The 18836-nt window shown below is 41.5% G+C and overlaps 1 protein-coding gene across 4 annotated transcripts in view; it reads left to right on the top strand.

Annotated features, from left to right (window-relative positions):
* The first annotated feature begins 2046 nt into the window (after window positions 1–2046).
* dock4b (dedicator of cytokinesis 4b) overlaps window positions 2047–18836 on the top strand; it is a 278704-nt gene continuing 261914 nt past the window's right edge. For all 4 annotated transcript variants that reach the window (XM_060903185.1, XM_060903186.1, XM_060903184.1 and 1 more), the window contains exon 1: window positions 2047–2194. In XM_060903185.1, coding sequence (XP_060759168.1) covers window positions 2158–2194 — 37 coding nt within the window. In that variant the 5' untranslated portion in view covers window positions 2047–2157. The remainder of the gene's footprint in view (window positions 2195–18836) is intronic.

Here is an 18836-nt window from a genome sequence, read left to right as displayed (position 1 = left end):
AAAAGTAGTAATTGAGTCTTCACACTTTGTTTTAATTTGAAATACCACAGATATTCCATTTATTTATTTTCTAATAAAAATAACATCAAAGCTGTCAAGGTAAGAAACATCTGCCTAGTTGAGGTGATTGACACTGGCAAAGGTGAGTGGAAAATTATAAATTGTAGGTAGGCCTGTTGATATTATTAATAATATTAATAATAATTGTGTGCAGCACTTAATAAAGGTCAAATAAATAGGCCTATAAAATAAATACATTTAAAAAACAGTGAAATTATAATAATATGAGCAATAGATCAATAGATCACAGCAGTTGTGCTGTGTCCTGCACGTCATTGCTCTCATCCATGGCCAAAGCAAAAAACTCGAATTCTGACGCTTTCTCATTCAGCTGGTCATACATGTTGTTCCCCAAATCTTCGGTTCACCTGGCCATAGTAGGTGCGGAGAGACTCACCGTGTTGAGCGCATCCTTCTTGTCGGGACACACCTCCTCGGCCACAGCAAGCATGCATACTTTAACAAAGTCCCCATCAGTAAACGGCTTTCCATGGGTAGCTAGTAGCTGAGCTACCTTATAGCTAGCTCGGACAGCAGCCTGGTTGATCTGGGTTTGGCGAAGGAATACATTCTGTTGTGCAGCCAGTCCGCATTTCATCCTCCGAATCCTGTCTTCTCTTGTTTGCCCTCGCAAACTAGCATACTCTTTGTGGCGGGTTTCGTAGTGACGACGCAGATTATATTCTTTGAAAACCGACACGCTTTCTTTACATACAAGACAAACTGCACGGTCCTTACACTGAATGAAAAAATAATTGGTGATCCACTGTTCTTTAAAAACTCTGCACTCTGTCAGCTTTTCGCTGACCGCTAGCCATTTTGCTGTCCTGAACACTGACAGTTCTCTGCGCGTGCACTGCCTGTCACTGCTTGAGCGCGAGCATATGACGAAAATTTGGATAGTCTCATCTCATCTCTCCCTGTTCTACAGGGTCGCAGGCAAGCTGGAGCCTATCCCAGCTGACTACGGGCGAAAGGTGGGGTACACCCTGGACAAGTCGCCAGGTCATCACAGGGCTGACACATAGACACACACAACCATTCACACTCACGGTCAATTTAGAGTCACCAGTTAACCTAACCTGCATGTCTTTGGACTGTGGGGGAAACCGGAGCACCTGGAGGAAACCCATGTGGACACGGGGAGAACATGCAAACTCCGCACAGAAAGGCCCTCGCCGGCCACAGGGCTCGAACCCAGACCTTCTTGCTGTGAGGCGACAGTGCTAACCACTACACCACCGTGCCACCCAAATATAAATAGTTAATTCTCATCTCATCTCATTATCTCTAGCCGCTTTATCCTGTTCTACAGGGTCGCAGGCAAGCTGGAGCCTATCCCAGCTGACTACGGGCGAAAGGCGGGGTACACCCTGGACAAGTCGCCAGGTCATCACAGGGCTGACACATAGACACAGACAACCATTCACACTCACATTCACACCTACGGTCAATTTAGAGTCACCAGTTAACCTAACCTGCATGTCTTTGGACTGTGGGGGAAACCGGAGCACCCGGAGGAAACCCACGCGGACATGGGGAGAACATGCAAACTCCACACAGAAGGGCCCTCGCCGGCCACGGGACTCGAACCCAGGACCTTCTTGCTGTGAGGCGACAGCGCTAACCACTACACCACCGTGCCACCCAAATATAAATAGTTAATTTTATAACTAAATATAAATTTCAACAAAATACAAGATGCAGACATATTTGCCAAAAAGCAATTTAAAAAAAATAGCCCATGACCACTTTTGGGGATTGCCTCATAGGGCCGGTTCAAGTGGTGGGGGGCAGAAGGGCTGGGGGGCCGGTCAAAGGGGGGTGGCAGGCCGGAGTCGGCCCGCGGGCCGTAGTTTGATGACCCCTGGTTTTAGATTCTAAAACGTCATTGCACTACAGCTCCCAGAATGCACCGCGGTGCAGCCGCTACGCTGGTGTGAACGCTCTCGCGCTCGCGCGCCTGTACACTCGGCGGCTCGGGCGCTGAACAATGCGTGTCGGAGCGCGAGGAGCCGGAGGATGTGATTTGGCACCGAGGCTCAGAGCCCCGCGATTCTCCTCCGCCGCTCTTTCAATGGGAGAAGAACCGTGAACATGTGGATACCGACGGAACACGAGAAATTCGGAGTGGGTAAGTTCTGTGCGTGATTCGGACAGCTGTGTAAAGTGCGCGTGAGCTCGAGCCGGAGCGGAGAGGAGAGGAGAGGAGAGGAGCGGAGCGGAGAGGAGAGGAGAGGAGAGGAGCGGAGAGGAGAGCAGAAGAGCAGAGCAGAAGAGCAGAGCGAGTTTAGTGAATAAAGCTGTGCAGCTATTTCATGCGTCTCAGTGGAAGGAAGATGAGTAAAGGTGTTTATCCAGCTGTGGTTTGTTTCATTCATTCCCCGGAGTGGAGTGTTGGGGTTTGTGTTTCCCTCCCTCAGTTAGATCTTTCTTACACATCTCAGAAGTGTTTATTAGACCTGTGTGTGTGTGTGTGTGTGTGTGTGTGTGTGTGTCACACCGTGTGCATTGTGTAGCAGTTGGTTGTTGAAACGCTGGTTCCTGTGATTATGTTTCCGTTAAAAAGCAAGCAAACACGTTTGTTTTTAAATAAACACCATTTTTACAGCAGCAGCAGCAGCTTTAACTCCCTGTGAGTGAGCAGAGCAGAGCAGAGCAGAGAGGGAACCGAGCCGGACACTTCATCCAGCATTGTTTGAGCAGCATCCCAGAGCTCAAGTGTCTCAGACTGCACACTGAAGCACCACATCAGTGGGAGGAACACACACACACACACACACGTCTGTCTCACTGTCCTTGTGAGGACCTTCTACTGACATCGTTATTCTTGCAGTTAATTAATGCTGTGCCTTCCTCACCCTAACCCTAATCTTGACCTCCGTAACGAAAAGGAAACCTTTTAGCTCTTTTTAAAATTATTATTATTATTATAATTAAAAACACAACAACAGCAATTTCCTTGTGGGGACCATCCAGATGTCCTCACAACATCAAAATTGTCAGATTTTACTATCCTTGTGGGGACATTTGGTACTTAGTAGTATATAAACATGCGCACACACACACACACACGTCTGTCTCACTGTCCTTGTGAGGACCTTCTACTGACATCGTTATTCTTGCAGTTAATTAATGCCGTGCCTTCACCTCACCCTAACCCTAATCTTGACCTCCGTAACGAAAAGGAAACCTTTTAGCTCTTTTTAAAATTATTATTTTAAAAATACAACAGCAATTTCCTTGTGGGGACCATCCAAATGTCCTCACAAGGTCGAAATTGTCAGATTTTACTATCCTTATTTTTATGACCTACACTTGCAGCGGCATGATGGTGTAGCGGTTAGCCCTGTCACCTCACAGCAAGAAGGTCCGGGTTCGAGCCCCGTGGCCGGCGAGGGCCTTTCTGTGCGGAGTTTGCATGCTCTCCCCGCGTCCGCGTGGGTTTCCTCCGGGTGCTCCGGTTTCCCCCACAGTCCAAAGACATGCAGGTTAGGTTAACTGGTGACTCTAAATTGACGGAATGTGAGTGTGAATGGTTGTTTGTCTCTGTGTCAGCCCTGTGATGACCTGGCGACTTGTCCAGGGCGTACCCTGCCTTTCGCCCATAGTCAGCTGGGATAGGCTCCAGCTTGCCTGCGACGCTGTAGGACAGGATAAAGCGGCTAGAGATAATGAGATGAGATTTTAAATTTAAAAACACAACAGCAATTTCCTTATAGGGACCATCCAAATATCCCCACAAGGTCAAAATTGTCACATTTTACTATCCTTGTGGGGACATTTGGTCCTCAGTAGTATATAAACACACACACATACACACATGTGCTTGTCTTAGTATCCTTACAAGGACCTTCACTGACATTAATGCTGTGTCCTGCATTTAACCCTAACCCCAGGAACCAGAGAGAAACATTGAAATATTTTGGCTCTTTTTTTTATCTTTAAAAAAATAAGAATGAAACCAACTATATTTTCATTTCCTGAAGGAGATACAAGTGTTTGCAAAGAAAAAAAAATCAAGATAGATAGATAGATAGTGATTAAAAGAGAGAGAGAGAGAGAGAATGAAATAGATGTGGAGGTTAGATATTAACATAAAGAGGGAGAGGTAGAAAGAGCGATGGACAGATCGATAGATGAATGTGGGAGAGAGCGCTGTAGAGACGGCAGCAGTGATAAGTGACTTGATAATTGACCGTTTTAGATTATTAAAGTCATGAAGATCCCACCATTCATTTCAATAGGATTTTTTTTACTAGTTTTCTTTAATATCTTAAAGTATAAAGTGTAGAAAAAAGAAAACACTTCAAGTGGCATTTACAAGACTGACGCAATGAAGTTTGAGCAAAGTTTCTGAAGCACTTCTTGAGGAATTACTGCATTTATTTGCAGAAAATCAATTGGAAGAAAAAAAGAGAATAATAAGAAGCCTTAGAAGAACAATGGTGGTTTGCTTTGCAAGCAATATAACAAGAGTTTTCTTCATAAGGACTGAACATATGTTCCTGCAAGGTCAGAACTGTCAGATATTCCTGTACTGGTTGGGACATTTGGGCTCCACCAAGATATAAAAACATGCCCACACACACACACACACACAGTAATGCTTTGCACCAGTTAGTGTGAGTCTTCTGAGTCAAATGGTCACATCTGTCTCTTGGTTTTAGTCATTCCGTATTGAAGAGTTGCTCTTTTTCTTCACTCTCAGAAATAAAGGTTTCAAAAAGTAAAAGTTGACTTTTTCTTCTCACTGATATGTTTCCATCTCCAGGATCTTTTATACCTTTAGTGTCTCTTTTACCAACATACACCATCGAACGTAAAAGATAGTAAATACAGCTGACGTCTCTTTGATAGTACCTCCTCAATGAAACGCAAAAGTACACTTTGGCACCTTTATTTCTGCGAGTGTTTTTCCCCCCGAGAGCTGATTTGCTGACAAGAAAATCTTAACTCAAACTCTTCCACTTCCATCCTGTTAAATGTTTTCTTTTGTTTCATTTTTCCCCTTTTTTTATACTTGGTTGATTCGCTCCTGATGGAGAACGGCGTTTTGTCCAGAGTTAGATTTTTATCAGTTGCAATGCAGGTTCAGAAACTGTTTTATATCAGAACACTTCCTTGATGTTATTTTAGGCGTGTGATAGGAATCATACATGTTTTACAGGCTTTTTAAATGGCATGATTATTTTGAGTTGAGCCATTTCAGGTTGTTTTTGGTCACACCAACTGTGTGTCAGTTCCATGTTCTGTGTGTTTTGTAAAATTGGATCGGAAGTATTTAAGGTGGGAGTTTCACGTATTGTGCTTTCAGAGCTCAGTTTTAAAATCTTCATTGTTGATAATTGTCTGCTTGCTTTCAATCTTTAGGAGTCTAAAATGAGGAAAAGGAAGTTTACAGATCATAATCCTGAAAACAGCATTAAGTAGTTTTGTCAGATTGGTTTGAAAGTTAACCGAATGTCAGTAGTCAAGTATCAATCCCAGCGAACCCCTGTTAAAAGAAGACTGTAACGTTTTTTTTTTGTTTTTTTTTTAAACCGAATGTCTATTTACTGCATGTTTACTGCATGTGCAAAATAGCAGTCATGAATTTCAAGACGTTTACCTGCACTGTGCAGATAAAAGCAGGATATAATAGAAGTTTCGACACGAGTCAAACAAAACTGTGTTTAAATCACTGCGTCATGATTAGGTAGCTTTCCATCCCCAGAGACATCTGCTCACTTTTATCATTCCTGATCCAAAGTGCCATTAATCTTTAGATGTTGTTGTTCAGACCGAAACTGCACAGTTTCCTCTGAGCCGCTGTGATCCTACAGAGGAGTTCAGTTCTGTACAGTTTTCGCTGTGTGGTTTCGTTTCATTTAAATGGACCTGGGATCTTACAGCAGGTTTGATCTCGGCTTCACGTTTCACCAAAGACAGTGATTTACATACCACTGTTTAATTTGAGATCCTGGTGTTTGATGTTCATGTGTGTGAACAGTGGAAGTGAGCTAACAGACTGTTTAAAATATGAATAGACTGATTAAGTTAGCACAAATATTACACCAACATTGGGTGAATTTCCTCTCGCTCTCATTTTTTTAACCCTCATCCTACCATGCTATCTTACACCTTAATCTTACCATGTGGGGTCCGTTTGGACCCCAATACTTTTCTTTAAAATTAAAGCTTATAAAGACAAAATCACCAGATAAGTTTTGTTCAGAACATCTTGTATTAATAACAGCAATACACTAAAGGGCCCAAGGCATAAAGAACACACTTAACCTTCATCCTACCAGCCAATTTTACATACACAAACTACCAGGCAGGGTCCGTATGGACCCCAGGAGGGAATACCTTGAAATCAATGCAGTAAGAACCAATTCAATGCAGCAAACAGGCATAACTTTATTGAAGAACAAAATCCACTATGGCTGAATATCAATGATGTATTATAAATGCAATAACATTGCAATAATATTGCAATAACTAGCATACATGTAGCAAATTATTGCGCCACAAAAAAAATTGGCATTATATACATGATTTTTGCAGCTCATGCAGCTGTAAAACATTCTGGATTACAACTTAGGTCTTTTCTTACAGAATTTAAAACAAAAAAGTAATTGTAAAATAATTTAGGGCTTTTGTTTTGCAGCCTGTGCTTATTGCAGCAGTGGGGTCCACACGGACCCCAAGAAGGAATGCCTTGGTAGTTTCATTATGGAACATAAAAGAAATAAAAGAAGTTAACTTTCAGTGTGCTATTCAATTATAAAATGAAAGACAGATAAACTTTACTCTGGGGTCCGGTTGGACCCCAGTAACAAATTAATTATACCTTCACAATGCAAAAAGCTGATCTTCCGGTGCTTTAGTGTTTTAATTAAGACATAAATTCCGACAAATTCATAAAACAGTGAAGCAGTATGTCACATATTTTTAAAATGGCAAACAAACATATAGGTGCGGGGTCCAGATGGACCCCACTTGGTAGGATGAAGGTTAAAACTCATTGAAGATAGACATTCAGATTGTTCGACTCCCACAGTCAGTTCATCCACCTGTCTAGATCAGAACTCCCTCAGTACATTATTGTTATTTTAATTTTACTCCAACACAACACATTAGGTCCTTGTTGTCATCACTGACAGATTTACTTGTTTTTGAGTTACTGAGATCTGGATTAAAAGCATTCAGTTGAAATGAGCAGCTAAATGAAGCTATAAGAATCCAAAAATAGTTATAACTGTGATTAAAGTGGGCTGTGATTTATAACACTATAATAAATAAGAAAAAAAAAAGAAGCTGGACCCTGTTTTGAGAACCGCTGCTCTGCTGTGGGTGAATTGGACTTGGGCATAGGTGAAGAAGCGACGTGCTGCGATTGGACGGTTGGAAATACCCATATACTTCAGGGAAGTGTTTCATATTTTCCTTCTTGTTTATCTTCACGAGACTGGGAATAGCTCGGAATAGACTGAGCATGAGACGTGACCTCTGCAAGGCTGTGTCAGTAGTTGGAGATGTTTGTCCAGAACATTTATTTTGTCCTTCATTAGGTGTGATATTGTAGTCAGCCAAGCATGTTATAGCTCATTTATAATTTAATGCCACACTCTCTCCTTGGGATGCATCAGTGATTTTGTGTGTGTGTGTGTGTGTGTGTGTGTGTGTGTGTGTGTGTGTGTTTAGTTTTCGATAGCGCTTCATGAATTCAAAAAAATTCAAATGAACTTTAGTTTCTCAGTGTTGTGTGAAGCTATGCAAATGTAGGAGAACCAGGGGAAGCTCTGGCAGGAAAAGGGTTTGAATAACCCTGAATATTCACGACCATCAGGAGATGTTAGGTTTATATTGCACCCCCTCAGACTGCTGTCGATTTCCATCCCCGTCTCCCGGGGAGGGCAGAGTGAGCCGAGAGGGTTGGCAGCGTGTAATTTGGGCTCATTGTGTAAGCGGCCACCCTGTACAATGCCCTGTGGGATTAGCAGGTTGTTTGGCAGAGCTCTAGGCCATTCCTTCATTACACATCGTATGCTGTAATGACTGGGGTCCTGAGGTCGGAGGAGGTGGGCCCAAACAAACACCTCCCCATGTGTAATTGCCTCATCATCTGCTAAGCTGAACCACATATTCGGAGGTGATGCTGTTTTAGGAGTCGATGGCCTGATTCAGTCTGCTGCCTGGGGAGCTGTTTTCTTTTCTCACATAGTCCTTTCCATATGAAGAGCATGAGACTCATACAATACGGAACATGTGGTACGGATCATACCAGTTTCATGTTCCATATAACGAGTGTTTGTCACTTTTGATAGACAGGATTTGAGGAAGGAGCTACACATTCATGCTTTTGGAGCTTTGCATTATGCTGTTCCCCATTGTTATTAATTGCCTTCCTGCTGAAATCAGGAAATGGAGATTTACACGTCATGGCACCGATGTGTAAATCTGTGAATTTACAGATCATAAATATAAATTTGGACAGTGAGTCCTGTCAAGTTTTTCGACAGTAAGCTGAATGTCACTCGCCCACGATTAAGTATTAATCCCATCGAGCTTGGGTTAAAGAAGTACTTCTGTGCTGTGTTTTTTCACCTAGTGTCTCTTTACTGTATCTTTTGTGTATGTGCAGTTACACCAGGCAAGTGTTTCAACACATTTAGCTGTACTGCTACAAGAAAAGGAGGACCTCTTGGTTTGAGACATGCGTATAATAGAAATCTAAGCATTTGTCGAATCCCGTCACTAAATATTTAACAGTCATTCCACAAAATCGAGTTGTACATGAGCTGATCGCCGGCGAGGCGCGTAGCACCAAGTCAGCTATAAGCCATGTATGGCGAGATTGAGCAGAATAACTGTTTTATTCTATCCACATTCACTGGATTTTCAGAAACAGAGCATTTTTATGTTTCTCTTTTGCAAATTCAAAAAATAAAAACTTTATACAAAACGTCCGACAAAATCATTTCCGCTCAGAATGTAAACAAATCGCCGAAATGACAGGAGCAATTTGTGAAAAATGCGATCATAATAATTCTTGAAAAATAAAAAAGATATGTTCTTACTATCAAATATTTTAATTCCATATTTTGATGCTTTTTCTTTTTTTAGTATTTTTTGTGGTTTTGTTTTCGAGTAGAGTTTTTATTTCGTCCTCGGTTGGTTCAGTAACACACTCTGCCAGTTTCTTCCTCTTCTTCTTCTTCTTTAGGGTTTTTTGGCAGTTGGCAAACCAACTTAAAGGTGCATTACCGCCACCGACTGGGCTGGAGTGTAGAACAGGAGATATTGGGGGAAATAAAAAAAAAAACAACAACTATATTCTTTCAGCTACTTCTGTTTCTTTTATATACTTGATAACAAAGTGATACAGTATATCTGACTTGATGTGCGCCGTCATTTTGTTTTCCTCTACTGACAGTATACGAGCTGATATCCTAGTAGTAGAGTAGCCAATCAGAGCACACGATTGCTCATATCCAGTGAATGTGGATAGAATAATTATGCATATTTTTTGGAGAACTCTGATGAATTCTTGACTCAATGGTGTTTGTGAATGAATCTCTACATTTGTATATTCCATTATTTGGGACTGTTTTAAGAGGAAAGATTTTGTAGTTAAGGGTTGTACAGTTGTTTTGTTCCTTATTTGTTTGTTTGCTTGTGGAGTTTTTTTTTAATTGTGAGTTGATTTTGTATGTAGTAGCATAAGTGTGAGAGCAGATCTTATGACTAACTTCACTACATTTGAAAGGCAAATATCGTACTTTTTACTCCACTACATTTCTATCAAGGTCCTCGTTACTCGTTACTATGAAGCGGCTTTGAAAGTGGATGTTTTTACTTTTCTTTTCTAAAACGTGATTGGTTTTTTCGCAGGTGACACTGAGACAGCTGATCAGTAATCACTAGGGTCACGTCACATCCATAGACTGGATAAAATCAAGCGCAATGATTTCTCAACAGCATTATTTAACACGATCAGTTGATGGCAGAATGAAAGGAGGCGGTTCTTCTGGGGAATACATGCAGCTATGGCTTTATCCCAAAATCCATGTTTCAGTTTTCTGAAAGGATTAAAGATACGTTTCATTTTAAATGTTTGCTTTGTTTGCTGAAAACTAACCACATCACGGCCTACAAAAACTCGCCATCTAACCTGCAGAAGCATATTGAGGTATATAAATGTTTTATTCCAAGAGAAAGCGTGCAGTGAAGTTGTCTGTACTTTTAGAGCTGGTGATAACGTTGCAATAGCTATGCAGTCTGGTTAGTCAAATGACTTTCTCTGGATTTGCCCGCCAAGTTGCCATCGCCTTGTCCACGGCTAACGATAACACATAGCTACTTAACTTGGACACTGTTAGTTAGCATGTAAAAACGGAGTTATGCTAACATAAACAATGTTAACTTATCTGAAGTCTTTTCAGAAATATGTTTCAGCATAAGCTTGCCAAATAAACAAAATGTAGAAATCTTTCTTTTCTAGTAGCATTAGCTACCCAATATGATTTCGAGTTTGAAAAGAGTTTGCTAGCATGTCAGGTGGAGCTTCACTGACTAGCGAGCTTAACGTTAAACCACCATGATGGCACAGCATGCGTTCATTTTGTGAATTCACATTTCTGTCCTTGGTAGTGGCATTAGGTTTTGTGAGCGTTGTGGCAATAATATAACAATGCATTGACAGAAAATGTACTTTTAATACTTAAGTATTTTTAAAAGCAAGTACTTCAGTACTTTAACTTAAATAAAAATTGACTGGACAACTTTCACTTGTATCGGAGTAACATTTGACCAGTGGGATCTGTACTTTCACTTAAGTAATGAAGTTGGGTACTTTGTCCACCTCTGCAAATTTCAATGGGATTTTATTAATTAAAGTTTAAAATCCGAGGTTTGTTTGTCCTTTATATTTAGTTGCAGAATCGAATCGAAATGAATTGAATTGAAGAGTCTGAATCGTGAATCGAATCGGTGTCTTCGTGAATCGTTGCAGCCCTAATCTCTAATATAAATAACTGCTTGAGCATTCATAAAGCCCTCACAAAAAACCGAGTCAGTGCCTCAGACTTATAATGTGTAGGAGTACATAAGGAGGGTGTCACTCAGTGCATTTACATGCACATCCAAATCGAGCTACTGTCGGTAATCGAGCTAAGGGTCCCAGCAGGGGTTCCAGAGAAATCCAATCCTACATGCACACAAGGAAATCGAGCTATTGTGTGAGGTACATTGTGCACCCGAGCCACAGGTGGTGCTACACGCCCCATCGTGTTGGTACACTTCCGGTTGTCGTCATGAAGAAGAGCTATTCAAGAGTATAAACAAAGTTATCAGTTCCCGTGTTTACAAGAAGAACGACGACGAGGACAGCAACATCGAGAGAGAGAAGATGGACAACAACGAAGCAGCTCAGCACTACTACTGTTGTCATGCCGACCGAGGCTGTTGTGTTTCCCGCTTGTGGTCTCGTCACTCGTCACTTCTGGAAGGGGCAGTAGCTCGACTACGTAGCTCGATAGGGTTTACATGCACTAAGTAGCTTGGCTACAATCGCATAATCTAGGTCGCGTAGCTCATCTCATCTCATCTCATCTCATCTCATCTCATCTCATTATCTCTAGCCGCTTTATCCTGTTCTACAGGGTCGCAGGCAAGCTGGAGCCTATCCCAGCTGACTACGGGCGAAAGGCGGGGTACACCCTGGACAAGTCGCCAGGTCATCACAGGGCTGACACATAGACACAGACAACCATTCACACTCACACCTACGCTCAATTTAGAGTCACCAGTTAACCTAACCTACATGTCTTTGGACTGTGGGGGAAACCGGAGCACCCGGAGGAAACCCACGCGGACACGGAGAGAACATGCAAACTCCACACAGAAAGGCCCTCGCCGGCCACTGGGCTCGAACCCAGACCTTCTTGCTGTGAGGCGACAGCGCTAACCACTACACCACCGTGCCGCCGTCGCGTAGCTCAATTACGAGAAATCCAGTTCGGTTCGATTTCAGCCGAGCTAAGGTGTTTCCATGGCATTTAGAACTTCGATTTCAGTCGAGCTACGGCAGAAATTCGATTTTCTCTATGTTCATGTAAACGCACTGACTGCTTCAGTGTGGAAAATATATACTACTGTCTCACGTATATAATGAAGACGTTGCCAAAAAAATACACCTAAATTAGATCTAACATCTCAGCAAAATGCTGTTGGATTTCACTTGAGCACCGTATGTTGTTTGCACGTAGCCAAATGTTGAAGTGAAAGACATTGTTGTGGTAGCTGTGTTTCTTATTGCTGCCGTCACTGTGTGTGGCTGGGCAAAGGGTGATAATCTGTCACCCACAGTTTGGTGTGACCACAGTGACTAAAACAGGATCACGGTGCCAAACCAGGCTCACAGACTAGTGCTCGTATTTAATCAGGACTAATGGAACAGCTGACTCATTCTGAACACAGCAGGGAAGTGCTTTATGTCATTTCCCTACAGACTGGAAACCATTTGATTGCCCCTGAATTTTCTTTATAAATCCTAATCTGGCTGCAGTGACCTGACCCTGTGACCCCCATGACCTTAAAAGCCTAGAGTTAGGTGTCTGGCGGATCAGTGGTCACGTGTAATTAGGTGCAATGCAGTTTTCTTGTGACTGTCGTGTTAATATACAGAGTCTGATCTGAACAATATGAAGCTCGGAGAAGGTTTTTGAAAACGCTCTTAAAGGTGGAGAAATGTTTTATGCTGTTTTTGTGTGGATCGTGAAAAAAAATAACGGATGTTTTTTGAAAACGCTGAAGTTACAGCAACCATCAGTGTAAGAGCAAAGCATTGCAATGAAGGCTTTAATGAACGAAACACAATAATGTCTGTGTGTTGTATTTCATTCGTTTTCACACGTGATTGCATTGCACTCTGGCACGAAATCTTCCCCATAAAACTTCTTTATCGCTTTCTTTTTTATTTTATAAAGCTTCTTTCTTTATTTCATGGTCTTAGAGAGGAACTGAAGGCAATTTTTTTATCATCTAAATTCGATTTCTCTCATTTTATAAAATGTAGGAATGCATTTCTGACAGCTATTTTGTCACTGCCGTAGCAAGTTATGAGTGTTTGAAATATGCTCTGTAATATATCAGTTCATATGTCAAAGCAACAGCCGTAAACGAGATTCGTTGAGACCTGTGCGAGACATCGTAGGACGGAAGTAAAACGTACAGCGGAAATCAAAGTGACCAACATCTGTTGTCAAAAGACGCACGCGCCCTCTTTCGAACGCTGACGTAATCAAGTCGGAAGTTTTCCCTGTGTCCGAAATCGCTCCCTACTCACTATATAGCGGGGGCGCCATTTTGTAGTGCTGTCCAAAACCTGAATGAGAATTATGTGGGAAATGCGCTCAGTATAATATGTATTTATCACAAAAATTCATTCATGTATTTATTATTTTGAAAACCCACCAGCCGCCTGATCTGGCACGTTTTAATTGTGCGACAGTAATGACATAAATACCAGCGTGACGGACTAGTCCTTATCCTGTCGTCTTTCCAACTCTTCTCTACTCCACGTTGGTTCGAAGTCGTATGGAATAATCTCCATCACTGACGAAGCTGGCGAATCTTGAAATTAATCTAAATTGGAATGATACGGCGATCTCGCCGCTGAGTTTTCAAAATGGCGGCGCTGACACTTCACATTTGAAGTCTCGCACAAGTCTCGTGAAGATCGCGCAGGTAAGCGATGGCTGCCGTGGACCGTACGAACTACATTCAACATGGCTAAAAACCGAAAACGCCAATAAATGTAATATAATATGCCAATACGAGTCACGATATATGGTTAATAAAACCAAAAACGCAATTGAATAACATGTTAATTAAGAAATAAGGCAAGTTAAAAAATGACTTCAGTTCCCCTTTAATCTACCAGTATTGTCATAATTTACCAGTCTTGTTATAAGTGCTGTTTATTATATTTAACATGAGGCTGATAAGTCTAAATGTGTGTCTAAAAGGGTGTTCACACGGCACATGTTTGCATCGATGCTGCACCGATGTATTTTGTTGCGATATATCTTACACCGGTGTAAATTTTGTGGAGCGTTCACACGTCACAAACCTGTTTACTAGAGAGAAGCGTGTTAGCACCGGTGCAGCCCCACTCGCGTTCACACGGCAGTTTTTGCGACCGTGCTATACGATAGTAATAATGCGGAAATGAAATATGCGCATGCGTGAAAATGTACTTCCTTTTCCCGGTTGTCATGGCATCACCAAGCGCCGGGAAATCAACGTGGATGAAGACACCAGTGTTGCCAGATACTGCTGACGTTTTCCAGCCCAAAATATGTTCAAATCCGCCAAAATGCACTTAAAACCGCCCAATCTGGCAACACTGGAAGACACGCAGTTCTGTTGTTGTTGATATTTGCCATTTTGGAAGCACAAAATACCAGGATGCAAATTATGCAATGCCCGTATGTAATCAACTCTCCTCATGTGTAGCGAGTCTACCCCGTAGCGTTCCGACGTCCCATTTTATATCGGTGCTGCCCCGCAAACTAGCATTTACTCCGGAGTAAATTTCTTAAACCACCTCCCGAGCAGGGTTAGATTTGCACCGGTTTAAGCAGCTTTCAGGGGCTACACCAGTATAACTTTGTACCGTGTGAACGCTCTACCGGGGCAGCCCCGGTGCTACACCGGAGTAAAAGTTGCCGTGTGAACACCCCTTAAAAGTGTTTAAGCTGACAATGTAAACAAAATGACTCGACAAAAGAAAAATCTCAGATGTGGTCAGCATCATCCAGTTATTAAAATACAAACCAAATACTAAACTTCAAAACCATTCAGCTGTGTGATTATTCTATCCTACTGAGTCGCAGGCTTTGGGCTTGATCACTCGCATTATTAATAAAAAAGGTCACACACCTGTGAGCCGTAGCAGTCTCGTGCATTGCTGATGCGCGAGTTCAGATCTTGCTTTTTCCATGTAGGAAGGGTGAAAAAAAACACATCTGATGACCAATTTTTTCCCTAAACGATGGTGTGACCTACTTTCAGACTTCTTGATGCAGCAGTACGACCTGCCAGGGTGATGTTTTTCAGAATCATGTCAGAAAATCAAAACAGTCTCCAACTCACCAACAGAAAAGGTAGCGGGATTTTCTCAACATGGCACATCAAAAAAAAAACAACCAAACGAACAAAAAAATCAGTTTCTTACAATTCAACATGTCGTTATGTCAACTTCACTTTCACTGTCTGAGAATGGAAATTAATTATATTGAACCTTTATCAAGCATTTGGTATATTTCTATCGAGGAAAATGATATCATGATAATTATCGGTATCATTTTATCGCCTAGCCCTGTATTGTAGCATTTTGTTTAGCATCTAAAGGTTGCACTCAGTGTAACCGGTGAGTTTTATTGCGATTCAAGGTTTTACACATTTGAAGAAATGCTGGCTCGTCATGTAAAAGTTAAACAAAAGACTGATTTCTGTTGAAATTCTGAAGTGCAGTGAAACTTAATGGAACTGTAATTGTGCTGAATTTGTGGAATGATTGTGATTTCAACATTGAACAAAAAAAATTGTGAAACGTGTGATTGAGCAAGGATCCCTAAGTGTATTATTATTATTATTATTAAAGGAGAACTGAAGTCATTTTTAAACTTGCTTTATTTCTTAATGAAAGTGTTATTCAGTTACATTTTCGGTTTTAGTAACCTTATATTGTGACTTGTATTGGCAACTAATTGCAATTAAATATTATACTTATCGGCCTATTCGGTTTTTAGCCATGTTGAATTTAGTTTGTTTGGTCCACGGCAGGCGTCGCTTATCCGCGCGATCTTCACGAGACTTGTGCGAGACTTCGAAACGTGAAGTGTCAGCCAGGTGTCAGTGCCGCCATTTTGAAAACTGTTTTCCAAATGAAATATCGCACAAAAACAAGTTTAAAGGTCCCATGGCATGGTGGTTTGTTGATGCTTTAAACGGGCTCGTGGAGGTTTCCGGATGTTATATCCGCAGCCTTTCTCGAAATGAACCCTCGGCACGTAGATATAGCCTCCTGGGAGAAAGCCCCATTTCAGCGCTTTTCCCAGTGTGTCGTTTTGCTAATGAGAAGCAGGAGGCGGGGAAGGGTAGAGGGTGGGGGCAGGTCTTATCATTAATATTCATGACATGTAAACGTGTTACCTCTGATTGGCTAACAGCACTGTGACGCTACCTCCAGTGGGTCAGAACAAGCGGATGTGGGTGTCTTACTATGGCGAGAGAGAAGGTACAAACCGCGAAGGGAAAAATACCACGCGCTGACATCATTAAGGTGCGATGCGAGGAAATAAAATAAATTCAACAAATGTTTGGGTTTTTACTGAACAAACAAATAAAATGAACGAGTGACTTAAAAAAAGAATGTGGGTGTCTTTGTAAAAACTGTTTTGATTGGCTATTATAACAGAGCATGCTGCATGCTTTTTGGTTTTGTAGCGCAGAGTACCTGGCTAACTGCAGGAAGCGGTTAGCTGCACAGCTAATGTAGCCATTGCAAGGCTAACGTGGCACCGATTTTAAAACACAGCAAAACATAAGCTCATAAGTTACAGTCAATTTCCAGACTAAACTCAGTTTAACAGAGCATGCTGCATGCTTTTTGGTTTTGTAGCGCAGATTACCTGGCTAACTGCAGGAAGCGGTTAGCTGCACAGCGAATGTAGCCATTGCTAGGCTAACATGGCACCGATTTTAAAACACGGCAAAACGACCAGTTATACACTTACTTGTTCGCTGTTTGTGGCTGATGCAGCAGGGATGCTTGGCACAGACCCAGGCTTCAGTGACAGTTGATGTGCAAAACCTGCCCTGTACTGTCCCAAGTTGTGGAAACATTCATCAGTAAAATGCTTCCGACAAACATACACCGTCTTAGGTAGACTCGACGGCGTATTATTGGAGTAAATAAAATTAAGCCACTGCGTCTTCAGGGGCTCTCCCGTCGGCAGTAAAAACAGACTCCTTTCTGTGTTGTCACATCCATGTACAGCACAACTTCCATGTTTCGCTCGCTTAGGTGGTGCCATGTTGTTGTGTCCTCTATGGTCTACTCACTACAACTGGGCGGGCAATCCATACAGTGAGTGGGAATCCAGAGAGGGGGCGTGGGGATCATCTCCCTTGCTGACGTCGGCAAGGGAAGAGCTTCTCAACGCGCCGTTTTGACGCGCCATTCTCAAATATTGGGCATAGTTTGGTTTACACATTATGAAATTTCTAGCCACTGGGGTGACTTAAGAAGGTCAGAGGAACTCATTTTAACGTTAAAAACCTCAGAAAGTGAAAATTTCATGCCATGGGACCTTTAAGTGACGATCACTGCCTACTTTTTTCAAACTTTCCTGATTGCTATCAAAACAAACAAAACTTCCGGCTTGATTACATCAGCATTCGAAAGAGGGCGCACGCGTCTTTTGACAACGTTGGCAGATGTTGGTCACTTTGATATCCGCTGTACGTTTTACTTCCGTCCTATGATGTCTCGCACAGGTCTCAACGAATCTCATTTACAGCCATTGCTTTAAAATATGGACTGATGTATTACAAAGCATGTTTCATACACTCATAACTTGCTATAGCAGCGACAAAATAGCGATCAAAAACGCATTCTGATATTTAATAAAATGAGAAATAGAATTCTGATAATAAAAAATTTGCCTTCTGTTCTTTAATAAAAGTTGATTTTTAAATTTTTTTTTAAATGTTTTGCTTTTTATTTTATTATTGTTTTGATTTATTTTTTTATAGTATTTTTTAATTTTTATTTTATTTTATTTTTTGGCCAGACATGGTGTTCACGGCAGTGCTGCCCCCCTCTTCACATCTGTCCTTCCACTTCAGAGGCCTTTCAGTCTGAGATGGGGTGAGGGGACGAGAACACATTCTGTCTTTCTTTTCCTTCCTCTTATTATTTCCCCATTCTTTGTCTTCTTTCCTTTCGCATTCTTTGAGCAGTGTTCCTGCTTTTCTGTCTCCTGTTTAAGCTTGTGCAATATAATAGTTGAATCATTCCTGCATGATATTACACCGCCATGATAGCCAGTGGCGTTTACTCTTGATTGTATTACCGAATCTGCCAAACTTTATGCGGTGTGTGTAGGTGCGTTGCAATTTAATATCTGTCTGCTAGTAAGAGTTATCACTCAAAAACATGCCCAAAGAGCAGTCTTTCTTCTCTCCAGTAAAATGGCAGAGGAACCAGTTAACGTGTGAACGTGTAAAGATTTGCACAGGGCTTTTTGAACTGACATTGCCTGGAAGCCCCTTCCCCCCATCTCACAGGATCTCGAGCAGATTTGTGCAGCTCCCTTGCTTTCTGTCAGAGTAAATGGTGAATGGAGAATGGTTTGAGTTCATTAATGTGAAATAAAATACATCGGTCTCTGTTTGATTTGGCTACCATGAGACAAATGTTCACTTAAAAGTGCTATGTGTAGGAATTTTTAAGGATTTTAGTTTATAACATTCAAAAAAATTCACTAAAATGATAAGAAATACGTTTTGATGTTATGTCAAAGACGTCTGTGTATCGTGTTGCGGAGATACAGTGGTATGCAAAAGTTTGGGCACCCCTGGTCAAAATCGCTGTTACTGTGAACAGTTAAGCAAGTTGAAGATGAAATGATCTCCAAAAGGCATAAAGTTAAAGATGACTCATTCTCTTTATATTTTAAGCAAAAAAAAGAAAAAAAATTATTTTCATCTTTTACATT

The sequence above is a fragment of the Neoarius graeffei genome, chromosome 21 (genome assembly GCF_027579695.1).
Source record: "Neoarius graeffei isolate fNeoGra1 chromosome 21, fNeoGra1.pri, whole genome shotgun sequence".
Lineage (NCBI taxonomy): Eukaryota > Metazoa > Chordata > Actinopteri > Siluriformes > Ariidae > Neoarius > Neoarius graeffei.
This window is presented reverse-complemented; position numbering and strand designations above follow the sequence as displayed.